General features: G+C 38.6%; 2 protein-coding genes across 3 annotated transcripts; both read left to right on the top strand.

Moving 5' to 3' along the window:
* The first annotated feature begins 16 nt into the window (after positions 1 to 16).
* On the top strand, positions 17 to 6,480 carry LOC108235186 (protein lifeguard 2). 2 transcript variants are annotated; one of them, XM_017415015.3, is made up of 12 exons: positions 17 to 265; positions 1,383 to 1,464; positions 1,558 to 1,646; positions 1,820 to 1,884; positions 1,974 to 2,027; positions 2,135 to 2,185; positions 2,283 to 2,322; positions 2,439 to 2,476; positions 3,405 to 3,492; positions 3,602 to 3,697; positions 5,013 to 5,066; positions 5,163 to 6,480. In XM_017415015.3, exons 1-12 carry the CDS (start codon positions 251 to 253, stop codon positions 5,316 to 5,318), a joined length of 828 nt encoding a protein of 275 aa, XP_017270504.1. In that variant the 5' UTR covers positions 17 to 250; the 3' UTR covers positions 5,319 to 6,480. The 2 variants fall into 2 exon arrangements, 1 of the variants encoding a protein (XP_017270504.1); XR_005233470.1 differs by having other exon boundaries at positions 1,960 to 2,027; positions 2,283 to 5,066.
* Positions 6,481 to 7,782: 1,302 nt separating this feature from the next.
* Positions 7,783 to 15,395, top strand: si:dkey-21c19.3 (sentrin-specific protease 1). The gene is made up of 18 exons (XM_017414991.3): positions 7,783 to 8,395; positions 8,557 to 8,615; positions 8,721 to 8,902; positions 9,311 to 9,386; positions 9,964 to 10,153; positions 10,312 to 10,456; positions 10,547 to 10,665; positions 10,861 to 11,141; positions 11,241 to 11,304; positions 11,447 to 11,485; positions 11,605 to 11,689; positions 11,777 to 11,917; positions 12,624 to 12,758; positions 12,940 to 13,143; positions 13,232 to 13,311; positions 13,437 to 13,521; positions 14,160 to 14,255; positions 14,345 to 15,395. Exons 1-18 carry the CDS (start codon positions 8,262 to 8,264, stop codon positions 14,405 to 14,407), a joined length of 2,178 nt encoding a protein of 725 aa, XP_017270480.1. The 5' UTR covers positions 7,783 to 8,261; the 3' UTR covers positions 14,408 to 15,395.
* The last annotated feature ends 109 nt before the right edge of the window (positions 15,396 to 15,504 follow it).

Below are 15,504 nucleotides of genomic sequence, written 5' to 3' on the forward strand. Positions count from 1 at the left end.
CCTGCTGTGCGTGATGGAGGGGAGGGGGAGGGAGCCGTCGGCCCCGGTCCAAAAGGTGCTGTTTTCTGATTACATCAGCGTGTCGTCAGGGCTGCGGGGTGTTCAAGTGTTCGCAGGAAGCAGCAGGAGGCAGCGGGCATCCTGGGTGTGAGGTCTGCTCTTCCCCCAGCTGTCAGTCCTAGGTTAGACAGCAGCAGCAGCAGCAGGAAACACGAGATCACCAGAACCTGCGGGACAACAGAGAGGCGACATGACGCAGGAGAAGGTATGAATGAGCTCATTCATCCTGTTTTATTCCGCTACGGTAACCAGGCGGAAAAGGCAGTTTTGAATGATTTTTGACCTGATGTCCCTGACGTTATGACGTCACAGACTGTAGGAAGAATGCGTCGCCGTCCTCAATGATTCGTTCATTTTAATGACTGTATTTGTTCGTGTATGGGTTCAGAAGAGTCGATCACTGGTGACCTCTAGATGCAAAGTTTGTTTAAATGAGCTCCAATGTTGTCAATTTTCTGCGCCGTTCGAAGTGCGTCATTGGTTGTTTATGGTTTATGGTCACCATGACTCCCCGCAAAACGTCATCCTGCAATTTAGGATGTTATGTACTTCGTTTGTTTATGATAACATTAGTACCGTTTGGAGATATTATATGTTTTAAAAATATATTATTCATGGATGAAGACGTATTGTTCGTTCCAAAACTGGGGCCTTGCTCCTGTCAATCTCATGCTTTTCCAACCTTTGTCTTTAATCGCTAAGTGATCAGAAGTTAGTGTGTAAAATGTGCCCAATGAAAAGATGCTGTATTAAAGTTTGGGTTTATCTTTCAGCTCTGACACCTAATGAGGTGAAAGTAACGTGGACCTATTGATTGAAATGGATAAAAGACAACTAAACACACTCAAGTTGTCAGTTTGATGGTTGTGCAACAGGAAAAACAAGAGCGTGTGTTGTGTGGAAATGCATCAAGAGTACAGATTTAATTGAATACAGTTCTGAAGCCAATCCTAAATTTGATCAGGCCTATTTCGTAACTGAAGAAGTGTCCGTAATCAAATATCTGCAACCGAGCCGGTGAAGCGTTTCCATCAGATCTGTCACCCTGCAAACTATGAATTCTAAATTTTGTGGTACCTTCATACCTTTTTAGAATTTCAGGAGCTGCACTATTTATTATACTGAAGCATTTATTAAATCACAGGCCCAGCAATGCAGTTTTAATGCAATTTGAAATATTTTACACTGAAGACCAAAGTGTTAAAGTTTAGGCCAAGTGTAGACAAGGTATTTTTTCCTTAAATCACTCGCCTGCTTTCCCTAATAAACTAGACTCTGCAAAATAAGATAACACCAGGTTTTTTTATCCTTTATCCAATCAGCTGTCCCCTGCTGACAAGGCCAACAACGGCTTCCCCGGGAAACAGGATTTTGCTCCCCCCCCGTATAAGGAAGCCACTGCAGGTACGAGCACACGCTGTTCCACACTCAGCCTGTTGTTAGATTTTACGGCAGAATTTGACCGGTTTTATTGTGTGTTGAAATGGTGTCCTTCAGGTGTCAGCACTCCTTGCTACGGTGTGGTTGAGGTGCTCGCAGAGTTCACCTGGGATGATCGCAACATCAGGAGAGTCTTCATTCGAAAGGTACCTCAATTCTGTTTTTTTATATATATAGGCCTACATTCATTAAATTTATTGTCATGTGTCGCTAATAAGTTACCCAAAATGAGCAGTGTTAGGCTTTTAATGTCCACCAAGCACACAGTATATGTACAATCCTAATCAGTTATTTATGAATTGTTATTAATTTGTTTCAGGTGTACAGCATATTGTTGATCCAGCTTTTGGTGACAGTTGCTATTGTGGCTCTTTTTACATTCTGGTGAGTGTTCGACGAATCATTTTCATTTCCTCTGTTTGATTCAAGTAGTTCACTGAGGTGTATACTCAATGTCAGTCTGCGTCTTTTAGCGACCCCGTGAAAGACTACATTCAGGCTAACCCTGGGTGGTACTGGGTCTCATAGTAAGTTTAATCCGAATTAAAATGATGCAACTTCTTTCCTAACAAAGCCATATAAATACCACAGATCAAAATCAAACAGTGATTTTGTTTCTTGTTTTTTTTTACAGTGGTGTGTTCTTTGTCATTTACCTGGTTCTCTCAGTCTTCTCTGAATCCAGGTAAACCCCTCTTTGTTTTAAACTGAATGCACAACCCACAAGAAAAAAGGGAAATCACCTCCAATTCTGAAACCCAACATGTCTCTTATTCCTGCAGGAGACGGTTTCCATGGAATATGATTCTGCTTGCCATTTTTGTAACTAAAAAAAAAGGAACTAAAAATGGATTTAGGAAATATTACATTCATTTCATACTTTATTTATTTAAAAACTGGATTTTATCTTCATTTGACTTTCCTATTTGCTCTTACAGACCTTGTCCCTTTCCTACATGACAGGAATGTTGTCCAGGTATATTATTTGTTTTTCTTCCCTTACAATTCTTTTCATATTTTACATTATATAGCACAGGAGGATGCAAACGTCACAATCAAAAAAGCCATTTCTTCCACTTTTCCCACTAAAACAAAATTGTCTAGAGCTGCAAAACAACAAAGCTCTTTAAGTCTTTTATAAATACTACATATTAAAATTTTTTTTTTTTTTTTCAATATTAAAATAAAGATCTGTAATAAACTGTTAACATTTGCTGTAAATTTTACATGTTATAACAAAGAATAAAACAAACTCTCATGAAATCTTTATGTTTTTTTATTTTTGGTCCATATCCCCATTGATAAAATTTAAAGTCTGAACTATGCAAAACTATAGGATTCCTGTCTATGTTTGTGCTAAATTAATAATACAAGTATCCCACTTTAAAATAGTAAAGCATATGCTTGCATTTTGATATATATGTGTGCAAAACTTCACATTTCCTTTTCCCCCTCATAATTGTGTCTCAGATGTGTTTAAAATGTTAAATTTTCTGCTGGTTTTCAGAGAAAAATTCCACTGCGTGGCTTAGATTAATGAACTGACTAACAGGCTAACAAGCGGCTAGTGCAAACCGATAAATCTGTTTTAACCCTTCACTTATCATTTTGTTACAGAAATGTCAGATTTGCATAAAATTGGACTAGAAACTTGAAAACAAAGACCCTTTTTAATAAAGTTGTGAAATGAAATATGATTAATTTCCATGTTATTCTTGGTCAAAGCTACATCAACCCCCCCTGCACAGCGCCGCACGTGGCCCCAGAGCCACTGATTGCAAACCTCTGATATAGTATAATGTGGCTTTTGCTCAGATAACCTGCACACCTGTTGAGCTGTCGTTTCTATGACCTATAAAATACCAGGAAAATATCAGATTCGGCTTGTTTTTGTTGTCTATTAGCTACTGTAACACCAGGTCAGTGGTGATGTGTCTGGGCATCACAACAGCAGTCTGTGTCGTCGTCACAGTCTTCAGCTTCCAGACGAAGGTGAGATAAATAACATGTTTCTCCTCCTCCTGCTCATCCTGTGTCTGATACATGCAGATCTTGGAGTATTAGTGTAATTCATGTGCTTGGTGTTATGCGCTCACTCCAGTTTGACGTGACCTCCTGCCACAGTGTACTGTTCAACTTCTGCATTGTTGTGTTAATCTCTGGACTGGTGATGTCTTTTGTCCTTCCTTTCCAGTATGTAAGTATGATCACGTAAGACATTCAGGGCCAAAATCTGTCTCTGTTAAAACTTGAGTGTGAGGACAAATGCTGTTCTAATGCGATGCTTAAGTGACCAATCATTCAAGATTTGTTTTAATGTAAACATTTATTTAATTGTAAAACAATAATAAATGCCATACCATATATTTAAATAAAAAGTAAAAAGGTTTGCATTATGTTGAATATGTTTGAAAAGACTGATGTTGCATATCCTACAAACTTGGAGGTCCTCAGCTGTGACTGTTGGCTTGTCATACAGACACTTAGTCAGGCACCATTAGCATCACATTTCAGGACCCAAAAGCAACAGTGTTTTTTTTCCATTTGTGAGATAGCGAGACACTTGTCCTTCAGTGTCTGAAATGGACACTGTGGGCATTTAGCCGCATGCTGGTGGCGTCACTGTAACAGGAATCGTCACAACAACAAACAGGAAAATGAAGATGCTTATTGTAGAAAGAAGAGTGCGTTCTACACTTGGCTGAGGATCTCTTTACATCAAAATAATTCCATTTTCTTAAAACTAATCATTTGTTTGGTTCCTAAATTTAACCAACGACTGAAATTTCAAATTGTAAAACCTAAAGGGTTAAAGTAGCTAAGTAAAAGTTTCATGTAGCAAAACTGATGATCGTGTTCTGGAATGACATCTTCACAATTACTGTCATAAGGTTTGTGAATTTAACCATCATCTCCCATTTCATTACAACCACAACAACACTGATGTCATTCAAAAAGCTATTTACAACAGGTAAAATATTAATCCTTCATAACTAGAATATCTGAACTATCCCTTTAAGAGTAGATCTATCTTATAGTGTCACTTGTATCAGGTTAATGTGCAAAAAGGTGGCGACTAAGATGATTTGTATTTCTGTTCCCAACATAATTCATATGAGCTTCTTTTGAAGTTATGATAGCCTCTAGATTGTTTTTTGTGAACGTAGGCGGATTATTTTTCATAACTCAGATGTTTGTTTATGTTTTACTTTTTATATGGGATATAAAGGGATTGCATCTGTAATTTTATAATACATTTTATAATGGCAGTTAAGTAGAGTCTTTAATCTTAAAATAGAAAAATATATATATCCTTGAATGAGTAGGTGTATTCAATTGTTTCACAACCCTAAAATCCTAATTAACTATGTAATGTTACCTTAAACACAGATTAACCTGCAGGTGCTTTGAATTGAGGTTTTAGTTTTTGTTAGAGTCGCTGTCTTAAATGGATGTTTCACGTGGTGAGTGACTGGAATCACAAATAACTGAGTCCTTTTTTCACTGATCAGGTTCCTTGGTTGCATGCCATATTTGCTGTCCTGGGAGCCATTCTGTTCACAATGGTAAGAGTCCAGGTACTGCCGAGCCATTCACGATATCGACAAAGCAAGTAAATAAGAGATTTGTTACTTCTTTTTTATTATTATTACCTGTTACAGTTTTTGGCATTTGACACCCAGCTACTGATGGGGAAGAAACGATACGCCGTGAGTCCAGAAGATTATGTGTTTGCCACTCTCAGCATCTACCTTGATGCTTTGTACGTCTTCACCTTCCTCCTCCAAATCTTTAGATGCGGTCAAGACTCTGCCTAATCATTCCAACCTGCCATGGGCTGCACCGTTGTGACAGTTATGGCAGACAAAAGCAGAATCTTGTGAATTTTAGTGTTTTTGACGAGTGTGCTTCCAATCAGTCACTGTAGCTTCATTTTTATTTGTTGTTGTTGTTTGTAATTCTTTTATCTTGCCTATTAATGTCACGATCACTTTGTGACTCACTGAGATGCATATTGATGCAGGACTTTCCTCACCCAAGATGTCCGAAAACTCCTGACCCTGTTCTCCAGCATGTTTATGAACCCATGACCCAAACTACGAGTTAGTTTTAACAGACAGAAACACTTTAGTGATTTGTGATGTCTCTCTGTTCGGTGCTAATGAAACATTCTGGGAGTGTCCATGTGAAGTGTTTTTTGGTGCATATGTATCATAAACCTCTATAAGCATTAGATAATAATGCTCTTAATTTAAATCTACAAAATATTATGCATGACTTTGAGCTGTAACTGTGCTGAATGCATTCAGTCTATATTTTTCTGTGGATATTTATTTAGACTGAAAGCATAAAAACACCTTTTTAAAAAAAATGTGCTTAATTTTTCTGTGTTTTCAGTCATATTCATTGTCTTAATACTGTGAATTACAAGGGAGGATTTTTCTATTTATTAACAGCTCAGTGGGTGAAGTGTTTTTCTAGGTTTTGATTGACAATCTTCAATGTTTTTGGATTAAGTCTACAAGGCTGTGCTGCTCATGCTCTATTTTATTCGTTAAATCCCATTCTGTGTATGATTTATGATCATTTTTGATCAGTTTGACCACAAACCTTCTATTCATTGTATCAAATCTCCATTGCTTGTGTGTGTTTAACATTCTCGTTTGAACCTATATCTTTGGATTGAAGATATTTCATAAACTTCTTTCTGAAAGAATAGTTAGATTGAGCCATATAGGTTTCATGTTTTATCGATGCATGAACTTTGAGTCAATTGAAAGTGGTAACAAACACTAACAGTGCCAAACCTGCAAAGGTTGACTGCAATTTTTGATGAGGACTACTTTTGTGGAGGTACTTAAATGTGGTTATTTAATTGGTAAATTGCTTGCATTTGTATAGCACTTTATTTAGTCCAAGGACCCCAAAGCACTTTACACTATAGTCAGTCATTCACCCATTCACTCACTGATGGTGGTAAGCAACATTGTAGCCACAGCTGCCCTGGAGCAGGCTGACAGAAGTGAGGCTGCCATCACACCGGCGCCACCAAGCCCTCTGACCATCACCAGTAGGCGAGGCAGGTGAAGTGTCTTGCCCAAGGACACAACAGCTGAGACAGACAGAGCTGGCAACCCTCCGGTTACAGGACGAACCTCTAGCCACTGCCGCAAAATTAAAGTTTAGTTTTCAATTAAAGAATACTATACTTTTAAAGGAGTATGACAAGTATGATGCTTGAAATGGCTTTTGAAGTATTTTAAAGTTCTTTCAGTGCCTGTTTTTTATTATACATGATTTTGAGAGGACACTACATTTTTTAAAGAACTGGTGATACTGTATTACTTTACTAAAGACTGTGTGTGAATATGGTCGCCAGTTTTCGCTGATTGAATAAACCGAGCTTCAACATTTCTGACATAGAGTTGGTATTTATTGTTGCTCATCTGAAGTCCATAGAATTACACCCTGAGCATACCATAAAACTTTCTGTTAACAGAAAGTGTCATGCACTTTCAAGCTACAGTATGTTACTCAAATTTTAATTTTATTACCCTTTCATAGTGTTTTGGACGTGCAAATGGTTTGTTATATAGCCTAAAATGTAGTACTGTAGAAACATAATTTGTTTACAGATGTTAAGAACTGACAGGCAGAGGTTCAGGCTCCTTTACTCTCATCTTAAACAAACAAAAAAACAGCAGAGACAATCATATGAAGTAGGCTTACAAAAAGAGGAGAAAGAATGACAAACAAACAGATCATATCCCAGACAGTTAAAGCAAACACGGCTAACAGTACAAAATATAAATGGGTAAGACAAAGGACAAAAAAGTACACAAAGAATATATATATGTAAATAAAAATAAAAACTACATTTGGAAGGTATTTTGAAGCATAAAGTTTATTTTTTAACAGCTTTTTTATTACAATGTAAATAGTTTTCCAAACAGAGCAAGGGTATAGCTTTTAGCATTTTACATTTATGGGTATAAAACTTGAGAAAGTATCTTAGGACAGCTAAGCCATCAAGTTTGAAGTGAAAAAAAATCAGATAAAACTTTCATATTATTAGTGTAGCTACATGAATGAGGAGAAATATAACCCCATTACGAGATCTTTCAATAAAGAAACTGGCATATTTATAATTAATTATAATTTAGAGGGGTATTTCTATCATTGTGGCGGAAACGGGCTTCCACAGCAACCAACCAGTAAAATTGCACCACACTTAATTGTGCTGCATCAAGTTATCCAATCACAATGCGCGATAGTGCGACGTCCTGTTCAGCCATGATGTGGTTTTGAATGAGGAAGAAGCGGGAGATGTTATTCTTCAACGAGTTTATTTGACTTTTCTAGGCACAGTAACGCTATATAAACGAGTTCGGCTGCGGCTCAAAATGAAAGCAACATTTCCGACCGCGCTAGCAGCGACCTATCGCATTCGTCTCTGCATTTAAACACTCCTCAATAAATTAGCCGCGTAGCTAACAACGCTAGTTAGCATGCTAGCTTGACGGTGCTAACTCCAAGCTAACTAGCACACGGTTAGTCTTGTCGGTGGAGGAAGTAAATAAAAAGTATAATGGTATTTGTGAGGAGTGTTGGCCTTTAAAAATCCGCCTTAGCTAACCTACCTCAGTTGAATGAAGCGCTTTAGCTTCATTTGACTTGACAACATTAGACAGACCGAAAGCAGCCATAGCATTTTTGTCTTGAAACCACACCAGCGGTGTCATTTCTGAAACTTTTGAGCCATGCTGAATAAATTCTACGAATGGTTGGAAACGAGTTTTGCCAATCTTCGCAACGGTGAACCAGCTGCGGATGACTCACATGGACACATTGCACCGAGAGACGCTTTAGTGAGAAGGAAAAGACCTATTGAATGGTACAAATATGTGTATAAGACAAGGCGGTGTGTTTTAAAGTGCGCATTAAATGCCTCTAAGTTAGTTACTGTAGCTGCTTATGTCTTCAGTTTGGTGAAGCCAGTTACATCATGACATGTGCTTACTATAAAAATGATCACTCTGTTTTTTTTTCTTCAAGTTTGGAGGATGGCTATAACATCCATCAAGATGATTTAGCCATTAAGAAATCACGAATGGGTAATTGCATATCCACACACACACATATCGTACGGTCAGTAGACTTGTATCTCTCACCCTTACACTCACTTATGCATGTTGTTTTTATGTTTCTGCATTCTCCAGGGGATCTTATTGATAGTGTTAAGAGTGCAGCTGAAGGGGTTAAAAATCATAGTACTAATGTAGCGACGTGGATGAAGAAAAATGTAAGCCCAACTTTGAGGAATATTCTGCCTACCTCCTCTGGATCCCCTGCCGGAGAGCCACAGCCATCAACATCAGCAGCGATCTGGACAGGGAGGCCGGTAAGACCGAAAGTTTGTAAATGAATGCTGTCAGAGCTCCTTTGGCCTGAGTTCTTAGATTTTTGCTAACTGCTTTAAATGTTGGAATAATTGTTCTTCTGTTTTATGAAATCAGCTGTACTTTCTAAAATGTACCGTTTACCAACACATATTTTCTGTTTGCTCTTTCACTACTAACCTGTAATGACAATGTGCTTTATCTGCTATTCAGCCTCTAATGTTCAACTTGTTGCATGTCCTTAAGCGTCTGTTGACATTGTGAGTTTAGTTAAAAAGCACTTCATGTGTGCGTTTTTAGCAGCAAAGAGCCAACACGAGAGAGAACATTTTTTTTATTTTTCTCTTTAAATCACGTCTTTGACTTTTATTGTAACATTTTTTATTTTTTGTGTATGTGTTTGAATTAAGATTGTCAACAGGAATTCTTTGGATGAAACGTTTGCTGCTCCCTCAACAACTTTGGAGTGGAAAACATCTAAATCAGGTAAATCTGTCACTAAGAGCAATTAGCAGTGGAGTAGTTAATGTTGGCCCACTTACTCACAATTTAATTTTAAAGAGCTTTGGTCCTCATTATTAAAGACTCATATTGTTAGTTGTAGGAGATAGTGTGGCTAGCAGGTTTTGTAGGTACTCAGTTAAATAAAGTCATAGTATTTTGTAATCTGTCACTTTGAAGCTCAGCTTGAAGGTAATATATATGAAAAAAAGAATGCTAGTTGTCTGTATATTTATTGACAGCAAGAGCAGACAAGTACAATCAACAGTATACTGAAGGTATTCATGAAGCACAAATCTAAACAGCCTTTTTTAGGTGCATGCTATCACACATATTGAAATAAAGTTTTTATGTTTCGAGATTATTATGCCAAACCATTGTTTGAAGCATACTATGTTTTGAGCATTTTATTGGAGAATATAATAAAGAGAGAGGCAGAGATGTGCAGATCTCAGTCATGGTTGACCTGAGGTGGGGATTTGTGGTTAAGAGTTTTTAGGATCTTCTGTCCCTGAACTCATGGGAAAAAATTGACTTTTTTTTTTTTTGTCCCAAACTTTAGAGTGGTTACGCAATGAGAAGTCCCTTATGGGATCAAAAGTCTGCAGGCGACAAGTTTGTATGAGTTCTACACATCGTGAGGTGCCAAAGACAAATGGACACTCTGTCAACATACCCTCCATCACCCCCAAAGTCCACCTCTCCCCACGCTTAGGCAGGCCCTTTAACCTTCGACCGCATGGAACTTCAAGGTATTCTTTGCATTTTAGTTGTTAGGGTTTTTTTTTTTCAAAAATAAAAGAAAAGAGGAGGAAAAATAGCAGATGCTTTTATTTTAGTATTGTTTGTTTTTAAGCTGTCAGTTCTTTTTTTGTTTTTGTTTTTAATTAATAACAAATTATGTTTGTAGTTTGTTTGGTGGAGTTGGAACAACAAACAGCTCCTGCACCAACATGTATGAGAAGACCTTTCCCATCAAAGTAATGCAGAGCCCGACACACAGCACCATGTCAAGCCGCTTACACAACAACAAGCCCCACTGCACAGCACAAGAGGTAAGACATCAGGCAATAAGGCACCGTGTTGTTCCATCTGATTCGCTTCATGCTTTTGTTAATGCTAGTGTTCTGCTGTTTGGTTGTCAGTCTGTTCGTGAGGAGGAGAAGGAGATCTACAGGCAGCTTCTGACGATGGTTTCCGGTGGTCAGTCATCTTTCCATCAAAACGGCAGCTCACACACCATTGTGAGGTCACACAGAGATTTGTAAGTATGCAAACAGTTACCGTATACTTGAACAAGTTCTAACAGGACATAGCTTGAAGGGTTCCAGATTATTCACATTGTTTGCCACAGAATGGACAAGCAGAAAACAACTGAATCCTTCATTCTGTTAGCAGTGTATGTTATCCCTGCTTTCTCATCATTATCATCATCCTCTCCCTCTCACTGTCCCATCAGCACCAGCTTCCTCACCAGCCACAGGCGGTTACAGGTCTCTTCTCCGGCTGGGTCAGCAGCAGGAGGAACTTCAGAGGCACCCAGTAGCCCCCTCAGTCCCAGGGGTGTCTCTAGTCAGTCCTCCAGTAATCTTCCCAGTCCAGTGGGAATCTCCAGCAAGCCAGAGACCCAGATGTGGTCTCAAGATGCAGATCTTGGCCTCAGAAGAGCAGCTGCTCTCACATCAGCTCCGTCCCCATCAGATCTGCAAGACAGCACCTCTCAGGACACACAGTCATCAGGTAGGATGCTTGCAGGAACAATTATGGAGATATCAAGAACTTAACAAATTTCTTGTAACATATCTTTTTGGGTTAATATAGTTTCCTTTTGTTTTGCAGCTCATGATGGTGACTCTGTAATTATTGTAAATGATCAGAAAGGCAAAAAGCAGGACGCCTCAAAGTAAGTGTCGTTCGTCATGGTTGCTGTTTGCGTCAAGCTGAACATTTTGTGGGACGTGTTTTGTAATAGTTGTGTGAAAATATTAAAGGCAGCTCAGGTATCTTTATGAAAAAACTTATTTTTTTATCCTCTGTTTAAACAGTGTGCCATGTTTCCAAGCTGAATTATGGATCAAAGAATTGTAAGTTCAATGCAAAATGTTTAATAATATATTATATGTGTATTTTTACTAATATAATGTTTGATCAGGAATGAAAAAGCAGACATTTTTATTTTTTATGCTTGTTTTTTTTTGTTTAGGACTAGCATGTATGATTCTCGGGCGAGAGAAAGACGGAGACAAATAGAAGAACAGGAAGCCCTAACCGCCCAGCTGCTGAAAGAGGTTAGTGTTCTGTACAGAAGTCCATCTTTGAGTCCAGTTTCATCATGTTTATAGTTTTATAATTATGCTGTAATTTCCCATCCACAGCGCTTGTTTGTTGGGGAACGTCGAGGCCCAGATGTGGAGGTCCATGTTCGAGTTCCGTTGGAGAAGGAGGTTCCTTTGTCTCTTGTGATAAAGGAACCAAAGCATTTAGAGGAGAAACCAGAATTTCCTGAACTCACAGAGGTGTGGTTATTATCTTTCATTGACCTTGTTCAGCAAAGTGGTTCCAGCGCTGCTCAGACTGGGTAGACTTAATGTAGAGAAGAACAGGGGAGAAATAAGTAAGCTGACCACTTCTTAGAAGAACCTATCTAAAAAATGAGTTTCTGCCATCTAAAACAGCTCAAACCTTAAAAATGTAATAGTAACAGTTGAATGCTGTCAGCTGTTACTGAGTACTCAGAAGTACCTCATACAACCCAGCTTAAAAAGTGTCCCGTCTCTTGAATTTGGCAAACTAGAAGCTATACCAGGTCTGTTTTATTTTGGACTTGGCTGCTTGGTCTCCATAATGTCACCCAAGCCTTTTAAGAAAGTGTTTAAGAACTGCTACAACTTCAACTTCAGCACTGATCTTTGAGAGGCAGAAGTTTGTGCTTTCATGGTTCAAACAACTGGTGCTGAGTAAGCACTGGAACTGCTTCAGTGAGGAGAAACTACTTGTGTTAATAACCATGTGTACGTTTAGAAGAACTGTCCAGAGTTGTATAGATTAGGCTCTCCAAAACTGTTATAAATAAAAAGAAAATCCTGTTTGAAAGGGAAGCACAACTAAATAGTGCTTTGCTTTGAATAACAAATACCGGCCTTTTTTTCCTCACTTCTGCAAATTTTCAGAATGTTCTATCATGAAATAGAAATATATAATATATGCACACTTTCTGTCCAGGACATGGACGCTGAGGTGAACAGGACGCTGATGAAAGGGGGAAGTCCTCATGAAATATTAAGTGAAGGTTTCGGGCTCAGCCTGACACGAAAAGACTTGCAAACCCTCAGCAACCTCAACTGGCTCAATGATGAGGTGAGAACGTGCACAAGTTGAAGTTCCATCAAAAGGTACAAGTCTTTGTGTGGGAATGATCGGATAAATTTGCAATAACTTGGATGCTTCCTCTTAAAATAATAAGTACTCTATGTCATGTGTTTACCAGCTCTACGATTATGCTCCATATTAACTCAAACTGCTCCTTTTAATTCCTCAGGTGATCAACTTCTACATGAACCTGTTGGTTGAACGCAGCAAGGATCCCAACCTGCCGTCGGTCAACACGTTCAACACGTTTTTCTACCCGAAGCTGCGCAGCAGCGGCTACTCTGCTGTTCGCCGCTGGACCAAAAAGATGGACATCTTTGCTAAAGACCTCTTGTTAGTTCCTGTTCACTTGGGGATGCACTGGTGCCTCTCTGTAAGTCTCAATGACTGTAATTTTAAAGTTGAAACTAATTTTTGATATTTATGTTTTACTCTTTTTGGTTATTTTCTTTCCCCTGTAGGTCGTGGATTTCCGCAAAAAGTCCGTCATGTACTTTGATTCTATGGGAGGAAGAAATGATGAAGCATGCCAAATGTTGTTGTAAGTTTTGTCACATCTGTTTGTTGTGTTAATGGGAAATGTATTTTAAGAGCAACTTAACGACTTAGTTAGGCTTTTTATCTACCAGTAGAGAAGTTAGAATTAAATAGTTTTTGTTTCCTCAGTGACTACCTGCAACAGGAAAGTAAGGACAAAAAAGGCAAAGAGCTGGATACCTCAGGCTGGACTCTGCACAGCAAGAAGCCCAGTGTAAGTTTGACACAAACAAGGGCCAAAATGTAAAATAAATGTAATGTTCATTGTGTCACCATTTCTGCATGTATCAAATTCTAAATTTAGAGCAGGCCGACCAGCAGGGGCATTCAAGCTGTAGTGTTAACAGTGTTACTTTTAAAGATTAAAAAAAAAAAACTCTTGAGAGACAAAAGAAAGAAAGGTCACAGGATAAGGTTGATGGATTAAAAGGAAATGCATCATACTGTTAATAAGAATCATATCAAAAAACTGGCTGCATTATTTTGTTTTAGAAAATATCAAATTGCATTTTAAAAACATATCAGTGTTTTAGGAGCTGGTAAAGTTCTGTTTGTCTTTAACAGATTGTCAGTTTATGCGGGATAATCAAGACCTAACTTGCATATTTAAATATTTTAAACCTAAAGGTCTGTTTCAGGGAAGAGATTTTGACTTTATAAAGGGGAAGTGCAGGTGAGGGGTGATCACTGTTCTGTTTATAAGGATTTTTACAGATCAACCAGCATCGTGCGCAGCTGCAGAAGTGGAATGTGGCCCTCGTTAATTCACCCCTTCTTTAAAGTCAAAATGTCTGCCAAGAGATAGACCTGTTCTGGACGTTTAATTCAACTTTTCATTGTCTTTGTTTGCAGGAAATCCCACAGCAGATGAATGGTAGCGACTGTGGAATGTTCACGTGCAAATATGCAGATTACATTACCAAAGACAAGCAGATCACCTTCACACAGGTAATCACGAACGCCGAATCGAAAGAACGATCTTGTAAATTTTAATCACGGTCGTCCAGAAATGGATAACTTCCTGCTTTGACCAACAGAAACACATGCCCTACTTCAGAAGACGGATGGTTTGGGAGATCGTGAACCACAAATTGTTGTGATGTTGAGATTGTGACGAAGACTTTGTGGAGTCACCCTTGTCTCACGACAAGGAGTGAGCCACGTTCCTCAGGAGGATCCACCGACGGCAGTCCTTTTTTCTGGGACAGACTCACACACCAGCTCCTCAGACCAGGAATCGGTTTTGTTTCCTCGTTCTCAAGGGTCATTAAAGCCCTCGGCTGATGTTGGCCGATGGGACGTTGCTGGAGCACCAATCACTGCCTCACAGTCCTCCGCTCCAGGTCGGAGCATCGACACAGCAGCTAAAACATTCGAGATGTTTTGGATCGCCTAGCTGGAGCTGGTTACACTGACCAACAAATCATACTCTGATGTGTTACATTCGCTTTATGTTTTTTTCCCAGTTTTCACGATCGTGACTCCTATCATAAATGGTACATGGATGCTCTTGGTTCGGTGCGAAGAGGGATTACTACACATCTGTCGTTTTACGAGCAGCTAGGCTAAAATCTGTTTTTGTATTAGAGAAAGACATTTTATTTATTTTCCCTCTTTTTTTAATGCAAAAGGGCTAAAAACTCTGACTGGATCCTCATTCTGAGCGTTCAGATCATTGGTTTATTTTTCTTTAGACGACACAGCTCCCGGCTGCAGAAGTACTGAGCAGTCGGAACAATATTACAGCATTTAAATGTGACATTCCCTCAGAGTATGATTTCTAATGAACGCGAACCGTCTTATCTTTACTGATTCAAATGTAACAGATCTAGTTACAATCTTAAACAGCAGGGTAATAAAGTTTTGTCATTTATTCATTATTCTTGATAAGATTGTAAATTAAAGTCTATTTTATGTATTTGTCTTTTTGTTCCAACAGCAATTTTTGTGGCATATTCAGTATATTTTGAATTTTGTACATACTTTAAACATATACAGTCTACAGTGTAATAAACATTTTTTTTGTATGTATTTGCTATTGCATCTAGACTGAAGTCTGTTTTAGAAATAAATTATCCGGCGTTGTGACGTTTGTGTGTTACCTCCAAATCAGCTGGGCGGGAGAAGGGCCAGATTTACGTAACGTGAATATTTGAGTTTATAACCAGCTGATAAGGATGCCTGGTGGAATAAGATG

The sequence above is a fragment of the Kryptolebias marmoratus genome, linkage group LG8 (genome assembly GCF_001649575.2).
Source record: "Kryptolebias marmoratus isolate JLee-2015 linkage group LG8, ASM164957v2, whole genome shotgun sequence".
Classification (NCBI taxonomy): Eukaryota; Metazoa; Chordata; class Actinopteri; order Cyprinodontiformes; family Rivulidae; genus Kryptolebias; species Kryptolebias marmoratus.

Excerpts from the sequence above, each read along its gene's own strand:
- LOC108235186 (XM_017415015.3), top strand. Across the intron at positions 1,647-1,819 it reads GGAGAGTCTTCATTCGAAAG|GTGTACAGCATATTGTTGAT; the intron begins GTACCTCAATTC and ends AATTTGTTTCAG. Across the intron at positions 3,698-5,012 it reads TTGTCCTTCCTTTCCAGTAT|GTTCCTTGGTTGCATGCCAT; the intron begins GTAAGTATGATC and ends TTCACTGATCAG.
- si:dkey-21c19.3 (XM_017414991.3), top strand. The coding sequence starts at position 8,262 with ATGCTGAATAAATTCTACGAATGGTTGGAAACGAGTTTTGCCAATCTT. Across the intron at positions 11,305-11,446 it reads AAAAAGCAGGACGCCTCAAA|TGTGCCATGTTTCCAAGCTG; the intron begins GTAAGTGTCGTT and ends CTGTTTAAACAG. Across the intron at positions 12,759-12,939 it reads TCAACTGGCTCAATGATGAG|GTGATCAACTTCTACATGAA; the intron begins GTGAGAACGTGC and ends TTAATTCCTCAG.